Below are 18581 nucleotides of genomic sequence, written 5' to 3' on the forward strand. Positions count from 1 at the left end.
ATTCAAATTAATTGTTGAATTAAAATGAAGAAAGTCAAAATGTTGACTTTCATCTAATTAAAATGAAGAAAGTCAAAATGTTGACTTTCATCTAATGGAAAAATCATGTTAGTGGAATTTTGAGGTGTCAAAATTTGGTTTAACCAAACTTGCATGTTTGCCAAATAAACCCCACAAGTTTGAGTGGAATTTTGAGTGTCAAAATTTGGTTAACTCAAACATGCATGCTTGCCACATAATCCCAAACATTTGAGTGGAATTTTAAGTGTCAAAATTTGGTGATCTCAAGTTTGCATGAACATGCAAACTTGACTCTTTAAATAGAGTGATCATGATACTTGGAAGGAATTCTTCATCTTGATGAAAAAACCTTGAAACAAACACTCTCTTTCACATATACAAAATCCCTCCCAAGTTTAGTCACTCACCGGATTCCACAATCCCGTTCTAAGGCCGGAGGATAGTGGAGAAGACACTAGTGGTGGTTCGAAACCGGTTCGTGAGGCAAAAGAAGTTTGAACTACAAAAGGTTAGTATTTAAACCCATTAAGTTTTAATACTTATGAACATGCTAGTTATTTACAATAATTGATGTTCTAAAAGTGCCCAAGATCCAAAATGCTTCCGCATGTGTTATATTAACACTATCATTGTTCTCGTGATTGCTAGTGAAGATTGTTAGTGAAGTCGTGGGTATATTAGTAAGGAAATTGTCTCTATTAATATGAGGCTTTTTGAAATACAAAAAGTAAAAATCATGAGAAAATGACTGCTAAGACGTGCTCGGTCAATGAGTTGGGTTGTGTGGAGTTGAGTTGAGTTTAACTCAATTTTATGTTCGGTCATTTGAAATTTTTACCCTTTATTTATTTACTCCACCCAATAGAGTTCACCGAAACTATATATATATAGTCATCTATATATAATATTACAATATGGTATTAATTTTAATTGTAAAATAATTAAAAAAAATTAATATTAAAACCAAATGAAACTAAATTAAAATTGAGGAGGCATAAAATTAAACTCGGTTAGTTCTATAATTGTTTTTTTAAATAATAGGCATTAAATTTTAGCTTCTAAAAATGATATTTTCTGACGTGGACATCTCTCAATCATCCAACACAGACATGTATTTTGACACGTGGCTATTCCAAAATATTTTATAATTTGCTAGATATTTTTGTCTCCTCTGACGTGGAGCTCCCTCAGTTGTCTAATATTGAATACGTGTCATTACCTTTGTTGTGTCTTGTGACTTGCTTTTATACATATACATTGTAACCTAAGCCCACCTGCTATCAAATATTGTTCGATTTAATTTTGATATGTTACGTATTATCGTCAGTCTCGTGGTTTTAAAACGAGTTTGGAAATGAGAAGTTTTCACGCCCTTGCCATGAATGTTTAGTTCCCCTCTCGAACTGATGTGAGATCTCACAATCTACCTTTCTTGGGAGTCAACCTCCTCACTAGTACACCCCCATTGTTTGACTCTGATACCATTTGTAATAGCTCAGGATCATTGTTAGCAAATATTGTCCGTTTTGACCCATTACATATCGTCATCAATCTTACGGTTTTAAAACACGTCTATTAGGGAGATGTTTCCACACCCTTATAAAAGAAATGTTTCGTTCCTCTCTCTAACTGATATAAGATCTCATCAACCTTACAGTTATAAAAAAAAAAAAAGTTACAACTCGAACAATTAAATTTAGTCTAACATATCAATCCGACCCAACGAATTTTTTTTTCTATCAACCCGACCCAATGAGTTTTCGAATGAGGAGGCGACAACTTGACCTTTTTTCCTCTATCAATGATTGGTTATTACTTTTTTTTTTCTTGTCTTCAAATGAAAGGGATTTTGATTTTATTTTGTGAATTATGATTGGTTACTTTTAGTTGTGGAAATAGACATTAGATTTTGACTTCTCAATGATATTTTTCTTTGTCTTTGTCTTTTCTCTCTCTTCTACACCTACGTGTACCTCTCTTACTCACCCAACAATTACATACGTGTCATTTATTGTCACCTTTAATTGACACGTGGAAACCTCAAAATATTTTGATGCACTTACTTGATATTTTCAGATTCTTAATATTTAATATAAATAAATAAATAAGAAAAGAAAAATAAGAGGAGGATATTTTAATTTATGTTTTTATGTTATATCTAACAATATCATATTCATGGGTGGAAACACTCTTTTTATATATATATATAAATAATTTGGATGGTCACCTCCAACGAACCCACGACAATATCTAAAGTCCTACACTTCAGTAAGCTCTCACATCTCACCTGTAACAAAAGAAAACACGAAATGCAGAGAGAAAATGATGGACGATGAACGATTTTGTCTCGTCAGACATAAATGCCAATGAAACAGAGACCTTCGATCTAGCTTACGAAAAGTGAGCAAACACGCAGAGGATTAACACTATTCAGGAATACACATTGAATGCTAAGATTACGCATTGAGTTTCTGGTAGTAGATCCATAATCAAAAAAGTGTTTGTGATTGTTCCAGAAGAAATGAAACAAAAGATACGGTAGAGCTAGGACAGTTATTGTATGAGGTCTACCCAATGCTAGATGCAGAGGCGCATAATAGATCGATATGAACATCATGAGCTGTCCCGTAATAAAACCTGTTGTTGCTGATACTTTCTTCTCGGTTCCTTCTTCCATAACCCGAGCTCGGAGAAGGAAGAGATAAGAGGGCCCTATGGAGAATGTGGTCAGAAATCCATAATAGAGTCCGACCACAACGACCGAATTGATTATCTTCATGCATAAGGATACTAGATTACCTAGTATAAAAGATTTTAAAATCATCACAAACCNAATACTAGATTACTTAGAGACCATTGTTCTGGGAAGACGAGGGTGAACTCAACGAGTTTAGTATGGTTCCAAAATGTGTAATAATAGTGCTGACAAGGAGATGGGTTCAAGAAAAACGATAACGTTGAAAAATCTCACGTTTTTGTTGCAAGAACAGGTAAATCTCTCTTCATTTCCTCCTCGGCGTTCAATAAATAATAATAAAAAAAAGCGTATTATTTTATTGGGGAGATATCTAGTTGCTTAATAAATAAATAAATAAATAAATAAATAAAAGTGAGTTTTGCGTTACCCCACCGACTAAAATATCTTTAACCGCTAAATATCACACTTCCATAAAAGCCTCTCCGACAGAGTTCAGCTCAGCTCAGCTCAGTTCAGTTCAGTTCAGTTCAATTCCGTTCTTCTTCTTCTTCTTCGATTCTGCAACAGCGACCCTTTTTCTGTTGATCAACCATGTCTTCATCGGAATCTAAACAAACCCCTTCATCCTACCATTTCGAAACCCCTCTTCTCGACGCCCAACACCCCTCCTTGCTCCACTCAATCTCCGACCAAGGTGGCTACGCCTTCGTCACCATGGCGGCTCTCGCAGCTGCCGGAGACTCATGCGCTGCCGAAACCGCCGCCGATATGGCCTGGGAGCAACTTCACTCTGGCCCCTCATCCTCTGTTCTCCCAATCTGGCGTGATGCCTACTCCATGGCTTGCCTTTACTTGGCGAGGCTCCATTTTGCTGGCGGAGAGTTTAAGGAGGCTCTAAGGGTTTTGGATATGGGTCTGATCATGGGTGGTTCGCGTTTGAGGAGTGATTTGGATTCTGCCATTGCTAAGGTCTCTGCTGAGGCCAGGATTGTTAGGGTTTTGGATGTTGCGGCGGAGGATGGTCTAATGGAGAGCTCGTTGGGTTGTGATGAGTGTAATAAAGAGGTGAGATTCTTTCATCATATAATCCATGTTTCCAATTCAACTCCAAAAGATGTTCTAAATGTTGTCCACTTTCTGCATAAGCTCGGCTTTCCCAAAAGGCCTCATATCAATGAAGAGAGTACTATTTGATTATAAACCCATAATCATTCATCCCACACTAACAATGGGTTCCTTTGACACATAGGTTGCTTGGGATTTGCCTGTAAAGTCTCTTACTAATAAGATGGTTGTGAAGATGTCTGGTTTATCTCTGGAGGGATTCTTGCGTGAATATTTCCAACCAGGTTTCCCTGTTATTGTTAGTGATGGTATGGCGCATTGGCCTGCTAGGACGAAGTGGAAGAGCTTGGATTACTTACATAGGGTTGCTGGTGATCGGACAATTCCTGTTGAGGTGATTTCTTTATCTGTTTGTTTGTTTATTATCGTTATCCGTATGTTGGATAGTATTGGATTGTGAGATTCTACGTGGATTGGAGAGGAAACGTCTCCTTACCGGATGTGTTTTAAAACCTAAACTCGGAAGGGAAAGCCCAAAGAGGACAATATTTACTAGCGGTGGGCTTGGCTGTTACAAATAGTATTAGAGCTAGACACTGGGCGGTTTGCTAGCGTGGACGCTGGCCTCCCAAAGGGGTGGATCATGAGATCCCACATTGGTTGGAGAGGAGAACGAAGCATTGCTTATAAGGGTGTGGAAAGCTCTCCCTACCATACACGTTTTAAAATTTGAGGGAAAGTTCGTAGGGGAAAGCCCAAAAAAACAATATGTGCTAGCGGTGGGCTTAGGCTGTTACAAATGGTATCAGAGCTAGACATCGGACGGTGTGCTAGCGAGGAAGTTGAGCCCTAAGGGGGTGGATTGTGAGATCCCACATTGGTTGGAGAGGAGAACGATGCATTCCTTATAAGGGTGTGGAAACCTCTCCCTACCAAACATGTTTTAGAACTTTAAGGAGAAACCTGCAAGGGAAAGCCCAAATAGGGCAATATCTACTAGCAGTGAACTTGGGCCGTTACAAATGGTATTAGAGCCAAACACCAGGCGCGCTGTGTCAGTGAGGACACTGGGCCCCCAAGGGGGTGGATTGTGAGATCCCACATAAGTCGGAGAGGAGAACGAAACATTGCTTATAAGGGTGTGGAAACCTCTCACTCTACCATACGCTTTTTAAAACTTCGAGGGGAATCCCGAAAGGAAAAACCCAAAGAGGACAATATCTGCTAGCGGTGGACTTGAGCTGTTTCAAATGGTATCAGATCCAAACACCGGGCGGTGTGCCAGCGAGGATGCTGAGCTCCCAAGAAAGTGGATTATGAGATCTCATAAGGGTGTGGAAACCTCTCTATCAAACGCGTTTTAAAACCTTGAGAGGAAGCCTATCATTTGATTTGTATCCAAAATTGTGGATTAAGGTTTTTTTGAGACAATTCCACTGAAGTTGGTTGTTACTAGAATCACACATATAGAAGTTCTTTCTTGTTGTTCATCTATGTTTGTCATTGTTTGTTTGTATTGTAGCTTAACTCCTGCTGTCTCCTGCTGACTTGATATTGGAACTCAATAGATTTTCCACCTCTGAACTGAAGACTTGTAAAGCTTTGATGCTTTTCAGGTTGGGAACAACTATTTACGCCCACAATGGAAACAACAGTTCATTACATTTTCCCAATTTCTTGACAGGATTCAGTCCAATGATCCTTCTCATCATATCACATACCTTGCTCACCATCCATTATTTGACCAGGCATGTACCATTTTATACTCTGTATATGTATCCATGCATGTTTGTGCGTGTTATTCAGTACTTTCCTTTCTTCAAAGACAGATAAATGAGCTTCGGGACGACATTTGTGTTCCTGATTATTGTTCTGTCGGTGGTGGGGAGCTAAGGTCTCTTAATGCTTGGTTTGGACCAGCTGGGATAGTTACGCCTTTACACCGTGATCCTCATCACAACATGGTAGCTCAGGTTTGTACTTTTTGTGAGATTCCATATCGGTTGGAGAGAAGAATGAAACGTTTCTTATAAGGGTGTAGAAACCTCTCCCTACCAGACGCGTTTTACCTTGAGGGGAAGCTTGAATGGGAAAGCCCAAAGAGAATAATATCTGCTAACAGTGAGCTTGGACTGTTACAAATGGTATTAGAGCCAGACACTGTGCGGTGTGCCAGCGAGAACGTTGGGCTTCCAAGGGGGGTGAATTGTGAATGTCGGTTGGAGAGGAGAATGAAATATTCCTTGTAAGAGTGTGGAAACCTCTCTCTAGCAGACGCGTTTTAAAATTTTGAGGAGAAGCTCAGTAGGGAAAGCCCAAAAATGGCAATATCTGCTAGCTATGGACTCGCGCTGTTACAAATGGTGTCAAAACCAGACACCAGGCGATGTGTCAGCGAGGACGCTGGGCTCCCAAGGAGGGTGAATTGTGAGATCCTACATCGGTTGGAGAGGAGAACGAAACATTCCTTATAAGAGTATGGAAACCTCTCCCTAGCATACGCGTTTTAAAACTAGAAGGGGGAGTCTGAGAGGGAAAGCCTAAAAAGGACAATATCGGCTAGTGGTGGGCTTGGGTTGTTACAAATGGTATCAATACAAAACACCGGGCTATGTGCCAGCGAGGACGCTGGGTCCACAAGGGAGGTGGATTATGAGATCTCATGTCAGTTGGAGAGGAGAACGAAACAATCCTTATAAGGGTGTGGAAACTCTCTCTAGCATACGCATTTTAAAACTTTGAGGGGGAGTCCGAAAGGGAAAGTCCAAAAGGACAAAATTTGCTAGCGGTGGGCTTGGGTTGTTACAAATGGTATCAAAGCCAGACTCTGGGCGGTGTGTCAGCGAGGACGCTGGGCCCCCAAAGGAGGTGGATTGTGAGATCCTACATCGATTGGAGAAGAGAACAAAACATTGTTTATAATAGTGTGGAAACTTCTCCCTAACATACGCGTTTTAAAATCTTGAGGGTAGTCCGAAAGAAAAAGCCCAAAGAGGACAATATCTGCTAGCGGTGAGACTGTTACACTTTTAGACCATTTTTCAACCAAGAAACTGTGGTTAGTCGAATACTTTTGATACTAAGCTAATCTCCCATCTCTTCATGCACAGGTTTTAGGCAAAAAGTACATTAGGCTATACGATGCGTCGTTATCCGAAGAACTTTACCCGTATAACACTGAAACTATGCTTTGCAATTCCAGCCAGGTAAACCAATCTGATAAGACAAACGTTTATGTTTTTAGCTTTTACAACGACGAACAGATCGATTCGTGCTCACAGTATAAGTCTTACTTTGAAGGTCGATCTCGACAACATCGACGAGAAAGAGTTTGGAAAGGTGGTGGACTTGGAATTTGTGGACTGCATTCTAGAGGAAGGGGAGATGCTTTATATCCCACCAAAATGGTGGCACTATGGTCGATCCTTAACCACTAGCTTTAGTGTTAGCTTTTGGTGGAACAATTGTGATGAAAATTCAAGTGCTTCCTGATATTAAATTAAAATGCCATTTTGTTCTTCATTGTTAGCCTCTAATCATATGATATTATACCCACATAAGATGGTGCCTTTGATACCTAGGACAGGTTTGTAACAGTGTCAGTGTAGATAATGTATTGATCAATGTGCTTTTGAAAGCCCTTGTTCTTGATGCAATTGATACCGTTTTGGCCTCAATTAGTTGTGACTGTTCATAATTTTTGGGATGCAGATGGCTATCAATGACCCAAAAACGCTAACAAAGTGAGTTTAAATTCATTGTCCTAGCTAGATTAACTCAAAGCCCGGCCTCTCCCTCGTTGATCGATCGTTTGATCGCTATTGACTTTGTCTATTCGTAGTTGTTCTGTCACATCTCTTTGTTCATCTGTCGTATGTCTGAACCATGTGCCTGTAAACGGTTGCCTTCTCAGTTTCATCTCTGTGGTTAATCAGTATTCAAGGTAGTTGTTGTTGCATCTCGAGCTGAGTCGTTGTAGCTCGCGTTCAAAGCCTCCAATTATTGTGGATTAGGTATGACTGTAAAGAGAAATTAACATATTATTCTTACGTTATTTCTAAGTAATTGCAGCTTTGCAAGTTGAGGTACGTATCTAATATTTTTATATTTATTCATACGACTCTTTTCTTTTTCAGATAGTACATGTGTCTACTGTTACAACAAAGGATCGACCATAAATGCGACTTTAAAGTTCTCCAAATCCTATATTCAACAAAGGGGATTGATCGTAAATTTTGAAAATGTTTAATTGGTCCTTAAACTTTATATTTAATGGATCTATGTTCAATAAAATTTTTTAATTTTGTCGCCTATTTACGAAAAATTTCTAAAAATTAATTGAACTAATAAATATAAAATTAAAATTTATATCTAATAATCCTAAAACAATATATTTTAAATAAATAAAAGACTTATAAGGTATAAATTGAAAAGGAAAAAAAATATTTTAAATGGTAAGTTCCAAATAAAAACTTTAATTTATAATTTAAAATAATAAAAAATTACTAATTATGAACATGATGTGACATCTGAAATCCGTTGGTTCACAAATATCACGCAGATCGCGATCCGCGTGACACAAAACCACAGCCGTTCATAAGCAGTCAAATTCAACGGTCCAGATTGACTCCAAACCAAAACACTTACCAAAAACTTTCCCGCCTCTTCAAAAACCCCTCCTATAAATACACCAAAACTCCTCGCCTTTCATCATTCAGACTTCTTCTATACTGAAATCTCTCAAGGTTCATTGAGAAATTCAATCGTGAATCTCTGTTAATCAGGAAAGTTATCAAGAAGATCGAATTCCTTGGAAGAAGATGGCGAGAACAAAGCAAACAGCAAGGAAATCGACGGGAGGAAAGGCGCCTAGGAAGCAGTTGGCGACTAAGGCGGCGAGGAAGTCGGCTCCGGCGACCGGAGGAGTGAAGAAGCCGCACAGATTCAGGCCAGGAACGGTGGCGCTGAGGGAGATCAGGAAGTACCAAAAGAGCACGGAGCTTCTGATCAGGAAGCTTCCGTTTCAGAGGCTAGTGAGGGAGATCGCTCAGGATTTCAAAACCGATCTTCGGTTTCAGAGCAGCGCCGTTGCGGCTCTTCAGGAAGCCGCCGAGGCGTACCTGGTAGGGTTGTTTGAGGATACAAATCTTTGCGCTATTCATGCGAAGAGAGTTACTATTATGCCTAAGGATATTCAACTTGCTAGGAGAATTAGAGGCGAGAGGGCTTAATTTAGGATTTGGTGATTCTCTGATAGGATTCATGTAATTTGTGAAAATTTGGAACGGAATTCAAGCAAATTGGATTTGTGTTCCAGATATCTGTTTCTGATCTGTTGTCTACTAACACTGAACTTTGCGTTCCGTATAGCAGAAGAGAATTAGGGTTCTTATTCTTAAGAGGAAATTAAAGCTGAATCTAAGCTGAAATTCATGCAATTTCATCCCTACATAATGGCTGGTAGTTGTAGAATTGGCTGAAGCTTCTGTGAAATGGATAATTGGTTATAGCAATTCAGCTGCAAATGGATTAAATGTAAGGTTCCATCCTCTTGGCTAATTATTGGTATCTCCATGTTTATGCATCCTCCATAACTGGTTGAAATGGAACAAGGATTAGTCTATACTATTTTTTGAATAGAGATCTACATAGGTTTATACTATGATTTGATCTCTTTCTGAACACTTTTTTTTCATTCTCTTAAAGATTGAATGCTTAAATTGCCTGTGTGTTTGCATTTTTGAACGATTTTCATTCATATATCGAAAGAGGTGATATATGAGAGATAGATAAATGGGTCTTTGACCATATATTTGGTGCTATTATGAGATACAATTCTAACTCTAAACTTGACACAGTATTCTCTGCTTAATCTAGACAACATATGAGGATTCAGTGTTTAAAACAAGAAATAGATCTATATACATTGGGCTTTGGAAGAGCATACGAAGCAAATCTATGAACCATCACTAACTCATCCAAGTTCTCGAGGCATTTTCTGTTTACTCGACAGTGATGGCTTCTTTTGAGCTTTGAAGATTTGATGTACTTTAACATCTCCATCAAGCTTAATAGATAGCTCACATTTGGCTTCAAATAGTTGCTGAGAAGTTGTTTTGTCCATCTTGGCTTCTAACATGATTGGATCTTTTGTGAAATCATGATCAAGGATGAATCGTTGGATGAAAGTCTCACATCCATTAGTCTAGAGAATGATCATGGATTTTGATCAAAGAATACTATTTCTATTGGCATGAGGTGGAGAAGTTTGCAGGAGCAGTTTATTGGAGAAGCTCAAAGTAAAGTTATGAGAGTTTATTGCTCAAAGTAAAGCTATGAGAGTTTATTGTGGAGAGTTGTGTTCATCTAATCGTTAGGACTTAGACAAAAGAAGAGCCACAAATGCAACAAATTACATGGCATGGGTTTTGCTAATGTTCGTGGATACTTAGGTATTGTCTCTGATGAAATGGAGCTTCAATTTGAGTTAGCCAAGTATCTTGTTCTTTTGCACCGGACTTTTTCTCCACCTTCTTTAGAGTTCACAGATTTAGATTGCTTTGACCGATAACAGTGACGACGGGTACCGAAAATGGCTTCTCTCTGGCCGTCAGTAGGCTTGCACTTCCGGCGAGCGTGGTCTGTGAATTGTGATCGGTTGGGATTTGGGACTTTGTGAGCCATTTTCCCGCCACTCGGCATTTTGCTAAACCGCACGAGTGTTAAGTGTTCATAATAGCTGGGATGCTAAATTACTCATTTAATCCCTGAAGTTGTCTCAAAGATCTCGATTTTGAAACGATCTCGTAAATGATTCAAAACTTTTGATTCATTATAAGCTTTTTATAAAAGTTGGGACTCGATCTGAAATCGTATGTGTGAGATCTTGCATCTACATTTGTAGGAGATGAGAACAAAACAAAACATTTATCTACAAAGTCTTGGGCTTCTCTTCTGCAGGAGATGAGAACAAAACAAAACATTTATCTACAAAGTCTTGGGTTCTCTTAAAGTCTAGAGAGTACAATATCTACTAGTGATGAGTTTGGGATGTTATAGTATGACGAACGTTTGATTTATAATTTTCATCTATCATTCTGTGCCATTTTTGTTTCAAATATAGTTTTGAAATGTTTATAAAAAGTCAACAATGATATAGAAACTTTTGAGAATATGTTATATGTTAGAAGCTTTTGATAACACGTGCCCAATGGCTTTGCACATGTCATATGTCTGTTATGCGGATGTGTTTATAATATGCTATGTCAATGATATGATATGCTTTGAGATATGATACATGTGACATGATATGTTTTATGATATGACACGATATGATACTTTGAAAGCTATGATATAAAATGATATGATATGAGGGAAAATAGGAAGGGGTTGTTTTACACCGGTTAATTAATGGGGAAAATGTTGGGACTTCATACATTATTGTATGTCACATGCATCGGGATATTACCTCCTTGTGATGAGTACGAACGCATACATTATGAAAAAGAAAAACGATCATTATGTTTAACATGATGCTTTGACGGTCATTACTCATTTCGAGTGTCCGACAACAGCACCGGAGAATGCTAGCTCGACTTGAACGGGGTCCAGAAGGTGTATGGACCAACTGGTGGGTTCGTTCATATTCGCACATGAACTGTGCGTAGAATAGTAAATACACATCCAATGACCCAGTTAGAATAGTCACCTAAAGGAATACGACTTTAAAACGATAGGTCCTATTTATGTTGCATGTCTTGCATTTCCTAACCCTAATATAGTAGGGTCACTTGCTATTTCTTAAAATATTCAAGCCACATGTTACTTGTACATTCTAGGTAAAGGCAAAGCATCCTTGCAACGACATCACAAATTTAAAAACCATGACACATGCATAAGACAGTCGCATATAATTTTGTAGACCTTAGGATAACATATGACCTTGTTGTCTTGTTTTTATTTATGCCTATTTTAACTTTTTTTTTCTCGTTGTATTATTTTAAGACATTTTTCTTAGACACGTAAGTCCATGACATTGTTTTATGAAAACATTTTAAATGAATATTTCCACACAAGGTATTACGTCATACATGTGGTAGAGACTTTAGGTTAATAAAAAACTAGAGTCGTTACACACTTTTTGATCAATGATTCATCGACCACTAGATCAATAAGACTCTCTTTCAAAAACTTGCTCTTTGATCAATAATTCACCGGCCATTAGATCCAACCACATTATTTTAAACGTAACGGCTCAATTGATTGACACTCTCGAAGGCTTATCTTGCATATAAATTCTAGGGTTCCAAGTCTAGCATTTGGCCCACTCTTAAAAATCTTAAGACAACTTAGGATTTACAACTAAGTAATATTCAATGTTAGGTAACAAAAAATAATACAAACTCAATCCTTTAAGGAATACTTCGAATGTTGATTTTCCAAAAGTGATCAACAAGCTTAGTAGAATCACTTTTAAATGTAACTTAACCAAATAGATTTAGCAATTAAATTCACTTCTAATAAAGAAAGTGTAGGTAACTCAAAGTGTGCTTCCTTCAATGAAAACTGAAAAGGGTAAGTCATAAATATGAATTGCTAAAGGAATGTTCTACTTCTACAGTCATAAACTGACATTTACAGAAACTTTTTAACCATAACTACATTCCAAACCCTTCAAATCCAAATATATATTTATGTAAACAAAGTTGCCTTCAGAACTCACATCAAAAGGTATCAATCAATCTGTCTCTAGAAACTTAATTGCATTGGCAACCAATCCAGCATGAATCCAGGGATATAATCAACAGGGATATAATCAACAGGGATATAATCAACAGGGAAACAATACCAAATATATATATATATATATATCTTTAATGAAGAATTGACCGCAAAGGCTCCATGGGAGCGTTGAGTTCCTTTATGGCTCACACCAACTCTCTCTTCTCTCTCTCTCTCCCCCCAATTATGTAATCAATAAAACCTCAAAAGACTCTTTCTCGACTGTTCTAAAGGCTCTGATTTAATACTATGGCATTGTCGACTCTCCCTATAAGGCATACATTTCCTTTTCAAAAGTTAATAAAAATGTTTCACACTGTTTCCCTACAAATATGATGGATAGATTTGAATCCGTAGCTCAATAATGGGAAGATTCGGCCACTGTTAGAAAGATCAATGACTGACTACTTGCACTATATTTAAGTTATTCTAATTTGATCGAGTTGTCACTCTATGTTGGATCATGAAAACTTAGTTTATGAGATCCCACATCGGTTGGGGAAGAGATCGAAGCATTCTCTATAAAGGTGTGAAAATCTCTTCTTAATAGACACGTTTTAAAGTCTTGAGGGGATGCTCAAAAGGGAAAGTCTAAAGAAGAAAATATCTGTTAGTGGTGGACTTGGACTGTTACAAATGGTATTAGAGTCAAACACCGAGTGATGTGTCAGCGAGGAGGCTGAGCCCAGAAGGGAGGTGGACACCAGATAGTGTGCTAGTGAGGATGCTAGGACTCGAAGGGAGGTGGATTGTGAGATCCCACATCAGTTGGGAAGGAAAACGAAACATTTTTTTATAAGGGTGTGGAAACCTTTCCCTAGCAGATGTGTTTTAAAACCTTGAGGAAAAATCCAAAAAGAAAAGCCCAAAAAAAGACAATATCGGTTAGTGATGGGCTTAGGCATTTACGTACTCAAGTTATTACATGTTTGGTCTTCCTCTCTTGGCCTAAAAGCACCACCAAGCTGCTCTAGCTCCTTACCATCTATTCTTCTTCTTCTTCTCAAACTTTCCCCTTAAGTTAACCTCAATAATGCACCAAACCCCAGCCAGGAAGCTAGCCAATCCACCTAACTTTACAAACAAAATCTTAAATGGACATATTTACCAGACGTGTCTAATGGGAAAACGTTTGGGACCCTCCAAAAAAGAAAAAGTTGTAGCTGTGATCACTGATCACACCCACTAAGTTGGCCACAATATCCCCCTTTTCATAAAGTAAAAAGTATATTCTGGCTCTTATAATGCAGGCAATATTCTATAAAAGAAATACTAGACTGAAACCCACTAATCTTATTATAAAGCACTCATCTGAAAGGGAAACAGAGGATGTGGAACCGATAGCATTTTGATACTGATATATTCCACAATTCCGATTCCCTTTCTGAACCAACAGAGTATAGTGAGAGCATAATTAGAGAAAACAAAGAAACAAAGATAAATAATGCACATAGCAGCAACAACAACAATAATGGAATGTAGCACCAAATGGGTAACTTTTCTAATACAAATCAGGCAGTTTATTCCCCACTTCTTCCTAAGCCACTCCTTGGGTCAGCCATTGATGGCCACTTCCCTTCTTAATCCCACTACCCAGATCCAGGGCCAAGTCAATCTCTTATTTTCTTTTTCCTTCTCTTTTTCTCTCTTGAGTGACAACATGCAATAGAAGATATGTATGCTAATCATGCATTGTTATTTAATTTACAGTGGTGGCAAGTACCAGAAGGTCTTTAAGCTCACATGCACGACCAGCTTTCAGCAGTCCTTTGTGTCCGTTTCCAATCGCTGTACCACACTATCTGGTTGTCCTATGCAGTCCCTCCTTCTGCAAACTTTCTTCAAAGAAAATCACGTTGGCCCACTATTTCTTCTTAATTAGTACACAATAAGTAGTTATATCCTCAGAGAAATTCGTGTTCTATCCTAAATTTTCAAATTGGTATCCCTCTGTACGTAAGAATTTCCACGCCAAGTCCTTTTTCATTATTGAAGCTGACTATGTGAGCACTTACATTTCGCACGATTATCTGAAAGCGTCTGGCCAAAAATCAACAGAAGATAAGGAAAAAAATGGTGGTGGAAACTTTATCATACCAATTTGTGAATCAGTCCTGAATTTATTATTACCTGAACCTGTTTCTGAAGGCCTTTTATGTACTCAACTGCCAGATCTAACATGTCTGATGTGTTGGTTTGCTGTGGGGGGAAAGAGAAAGGTGTTTTAATAACTCAACCTTTACCAATTTTTATATGAGTAAAGTGAAAAGAAAATTACCTTGTCCATGTTGGGCACTAGCTCTTGAAGCTTCCTCATTCGTTCACTGATTTTAGTTCGTCTGACCTGAAAGTTATCAATACAGGGAAAGACTTCGTTTAGAATCCTCCGGATATATCTCATTCTGAGACGCTCAAGAACATGAACATTCCTAAAAGATGTTAAGTTTTAACTTAATGCATGAAATATTTTTAACTAAACTTGACTGAAAAAAACCAGGGTCATCTAGATCTAGTAGATGGTTTGAGAGATAATATGACTAATTGTTCAATATATGCTGGCTTACTCTCTCCGCAATGCTTCTGGGATGTGTAGCACAGCCACGCTTGGCTCGAAGTTTACAAGGGACAGAATCTGAAAACTGCAAGATCTTTTCAATAGCATTCATTTCTGCTGAAGTATTTGGCAAACTAAGATGATGAGCAAGCATGGGAGGGCGATTTACTGGATCCACCTTCTGATTTTTCCACCAAAACAACAAAGATTAGACAAACTAGAATCAGATATCAAGTAGAACAACCACAATGGACTCTAAATAGCTAATACCTGAGTGTCCGGAATGTTGAAATTTGAGTATGACTTCACATCCTCATCGTTATCAGACATGACAGCAGATTCTTCCCAAGAACCAACCGGGAAGTTTGTACTACCATAATCGTTGGTTTTGCTTTCGGCAAAGCCTTTAGTGTCTTGATTGGTTTTTTCTCTGATACATTTTTTCTCAATTCCAGCCATGGGACTCATCAACCCTGATGAGTGTGATGGTAAGCTCCTCTTCAACCTGCTTGGAGATGGCAAAGAAGCTTCTTCATTAACACTATTACCAGTTCCAAATTTTCCCATGCCTCTCAATGCTGCATAGCCTGCCAGTTTCTAAGAATTTTCAGCACCGTGTGGGGATAATATTGGAAGCTAAACTCTAGTATTATAAACAGATCATAGAAAAACAATATAGATCGTGTTGAGAATAGAGAAGCAAACTTCAAATTTACTTAGGTGAAAGATTACATACCACCATCATTGATCTTTATGTGGTCGAATAGTCCAGCAGGCGAGCTACTTTGCCGAATGAGATTCGAGGTTCTTCCACCATCTGTTCTAATCCGTGGCTTTAGATCAATCCCCATTGAACCAGATCCTTCTGTTCCTGAAATCATACCCTGATTTGGAAGTGGGGGTTTCATTGAACTCTGATAGAAACTCGGTGTTGACGAAGCAGGTGGGTAATTGCCGTTGACATTGCTTGGCAATTGATGGATAGCTTTTGTTTCGTTACGCATATAAGGTGTTTGTTGATTTGCTTCAGTGGCTATAAACACTTCTCCAGCCTGAGCGTTCTTCGGAGACTCGGCCAGGTTCTGAGACGAAACTTCTGGGCTGCCGCCTCCGCCTCCAGCGGTCCCGCTTGTCATAAACCGTGCAAAAATCCTTTCGGTTTCGGGACTGGATGGGCGATTGAAGAACTGATCGCAGAATTCCCTATCCGTCAGTCTTCTGAAATACGAACTCGGCGCAGAACGGTACCGTGTTAAGCCAGAATTCATCTGCGGTTGTTGCTGATACTGTTCATGAAGAATATGGTGATGCTGCTGAAAATCCGCCTCCATCGATCCTCCTCCTTTCTCCAGCTCTGCTTCAACTAAAACAATACGAACCTTTCGAAAACAACTTCTTCTTCTTCAATTACGCCAAATTCGTAGTAATCGCCAACCAAAACAAAACGCCAAAGAAGCACCAATGCAATCAAATTCACTAAGAAATCTGTTTCTTCAAATACAAAATAACTCCATAAACCATCGAATTTCTTCACTAACAACGCGTACAGAAACACAACTTCAATTGAACCGCCTGATTCGAAAACAACAAACAAACAGACCTAGATTAAACTCAAATCCAATCAAGAACACAAGACCGAAGAAAAAAAAAAAAAAAAAAAACACTNAGGTAGCAGAACACAGCAGAAAATTCCGAGCCTCATTCACGAGCAAATCATTTCAACTCCAACCAAAAGAACTCACTCGCTCCATTCATTAACAGTAAGCAAAACATCAACTATCAAATCAGCCACAACACCACATTGTTCCACGGTACAACACGAATCAAAAAAATATAAACATCAAATCAACAACGAACAGAAAAAAAATCACAATTCAGAAAGGAAGAAAAAAAAGGCAAGAACAACAAACGCAACATACCAAAATCTCATCATTTGTCGGTCTAGCAATAAGAAAAAAAAAAAAAGCTCCACTCCACTCCTCTCCACTCCGCTTCTTCTCCTCTTCGCTTCTCCACAGCTACAGCGGCTGCCGGAAAAACACTCAACAGTAACCCGGTACGGCGGCGGGATTACAGAGAGTTTTTTTTAAATAAAAAAAGAAAAAAAAAAAAAAGAGATGAAATGAAATGAAATGAAATGGCGTTTTTTCGTTCTGTTCTGTTCACTGAATTTAAACCAATTGGAAGTGAACAGAGCGTCCAAGAATCTAGGCCCTCAGATTGTGTATGTTTGTGGAGCACTTAAATTACAAAAATACCCTTTCCTTTTAGGGGCATTTACGGGATGTGGGAAAAGAAATGACTGGATTGATTCCACGTCAGCTGGTACGTAAGAACGGGCCACGTGGGGTCCTGTAAGTGGACCACATGATCAATTCTAAGCAAAGCTGGCTTTGGATATAAAGGTCATATTAAATATTTTTTTTTTTTAACAAATTAAAGTTTAACTTAATTTTTGCTTTTTATAATTAACATAATAAAATAATTTAGGTTTTTTTTTTTTTTTTTTTTATATTTATTTACCACTAAAAATTTTAACTATTTATTTTAGTCTCCATATTTAAATATAAAAAATATATTTTCCAAATCCCATAATATTTAGTTTATAAAATATAAAAAATTAAAAATTATGGTAAAAATAGACTAAAATTAAATTTGAATTAAAAATTTTATATATTTTTAATCAATATTGTATAATATCACTAATTAATTTTACAATAAAGTTTTCAAAGAATAAATAATTGTCTTTAATTTGGTCATCTTTTATATCATCCTAGCATTAAACTTTGTTTTTTTCTTAGTTTCACATTTATTTAGTGTCATAAAAGTGATAAGATGTATACGACATTTAAATTAATTAATTATACAACATTTTTATATTAAATTCTATTAAGCTCAGCTAGCGGTGAGCTTGGACTGTTACATATTCTAACTCTTAGTTCTGATCAGTTTTTAATCTTCTTGCTTCAATTTCTCTAACAGTTGAATCTCCTCCATAAATTGTTCCTCGTTATGACTCCAATACATGTCCAAGGCTTGAGAGGACCTCTCGAAGAAAATTCCAAGGGTTACAAACCATTCTTTAGAGAACCGAGCCACTTCATGAAATTATGTTTCCAACTTCCTATTTGGTCAAGTCCTAAAAATGACAGGCTTATGAAAACGACTACAAAAACACGCTCAAGCATGCAAATCAAAGGACAAACCCTCACAAGCAAGTGTTCATAACTCACTCAGGATTAGATTAAGTTGCATACGATGATCTTCTGAAATATTAATATTCTCAATTAACAAATTACAAACTTGATCGTACCAATAGTGTTACCAACATAAGACATTGAATCTTATCTGTATATTATATACCCGTTAGGTCAAAATATACTAAATCAAATAAATAATATTATAGAAAAAAAATCTTAATGTTATCTCAAAATAAGCGTTGAAAATATGATTAATTAATTA

General features: G+C 37.7%; 3 protein-coding genes across 4 annotated transcripts; 2 read left to right on the forward strand and 1 right to left on the reverse strand.

The window, feature by feature from the left end:
- The first annotated feature begins 3200 nt into the window (after positions 1-3200).
- LOC111779856 (lysine-specific demethylase JMJ30-like) lies at positions 3201-7461 on the forward strand. 2 transcript variants are annotated; one of them, XM_023660032.1, is made up of 6 exons: positions 3201-3784; positions 3969-4178; positions 5401-5532; positions 5614-5757; positions 6895-6990; positions 7085-7461. In XM_023660032.1, the coding sequence occupies exons 1-6, from the start codon at positions 3311-3313 to the stop codon at positions 7274-7276; spliced, it is 1248 nt and encodes a 415-aa protein (XP_023515800.1). In that variant the 5' UTR covers positions 3201-3310; the 3' UTR covers positions 7277-7461. The 2 variants fall into 2 exon arrangements, with proteins under 2 accessions (XP_023515800.1, XP_023515801.1); XM_023660033.1 differs by lacking the exon at positions 5614-5757.
- A 1041-nt stretch (positions 7462-8502) lies between these two features.
- Positions 8503-9407, forward strand: LOC111779857 (histone H3.2). The gene has a single exon (XM_023660034.1). It carries the CDS (start codon positions 8605-8607, stop codon positions 9013-9015), a length of 411 nt encoding a protein of 136 aa, XP_023515802.1. The 5' UTR covers positions 8503-8604; the 3' UTR covers positions 9016-9407.
- Positions 9408-13979: 4572 nt separating this feature from the next.
- LOC111779858 (transcription factor bHLH122) lies at positions 13980-17257 on the reverse strand. The gene is made up of 7 exons (XM_023660035.1): positions 17039-17257; positions 15856-16691; positions 15390-15706; positions 15130-15300; positions 14844-14909; positions 14696-14764; positions 13980-14605 (listed from the first exon to the last, which is right to left on the reverse strand). The coding sequence occupies exons 2-7, from the start codon at positions 16448-16450 to the stop codon at positions 14552-14554; spliced, it is 1272 nt and encodes a 423-aa protein (XP_023515803.1). The 5' UTR covers positions 16451-16691; positions 17039-17257; the 3' UTR covers positions 13980-14551.
- Positions 17258-18581: the final 1324 nt, after the last annotated feature.

The sequence above is a fragment of the Cucurbita pepo genome, chromosome LG18, assembly GCF_002806865.2.
Source record: "Cucurbita pepo subsp. pepo cultivar mu-cu-16 chromosome LG18, ASM280686v2, whole genome shotgun sequence".
NCBI classification, from domain to species: Eukaryota; Viridiplantae; Streptophyta; class Magnoliopsida; order Cucurbitales; family Cucurbitaceae; genus Cucurbita; species Cucurbita pepo.

Coding starts and splice junctions, on each gene's coding strand:
- LOC111779856 (XM_023660032.1), top strand. CDS start 3,311: ATGTCTTCATCGGAATCTAAACAAACCCCTTCATCCTACCATTTCGAA. Junction 3,785..3,968: donor GTGATGAGTGTAATAAAGAG/GTGAGATTCTTT, acceptor TTTGACACATAG/GTTGCTTGGGATTTGCCTGT. Junction 6,991..7,084: donor TGCTTTGCAATTCCAGCCAG/GTAAACCAATCT, acceptor CTTACTTTGAAG/GTCGATCTCGACAACATCGA.
- LOC111779857 (XM_023660034.1), top strand. CDS start 8,605: ATGGCGAGAACAAAGCAAACAGCAAGGAAATCGACGGGAGGAAAGGCG.
- LOC111779858 (XM_023660035.1), bottom strand. CDS start 16,450: ATGGAGGCGGATTTTCAGCAGCATCACCATATTCTTCATGAACAGTAT. Junction 15,301..15,389: donor TCAACATTCCGGACACTCAG/GTATTAGCTATT, acceptor TGGAAAAATCAG/AAGGTGGATCCAGTAAATCG. Junction 14,765..14,843: donor TAGTGCCCAACATGGACAAG/GTAATTTTCTTT, acceptor TTCCCCCCACAG/CAAACCAACACATCAGACAT.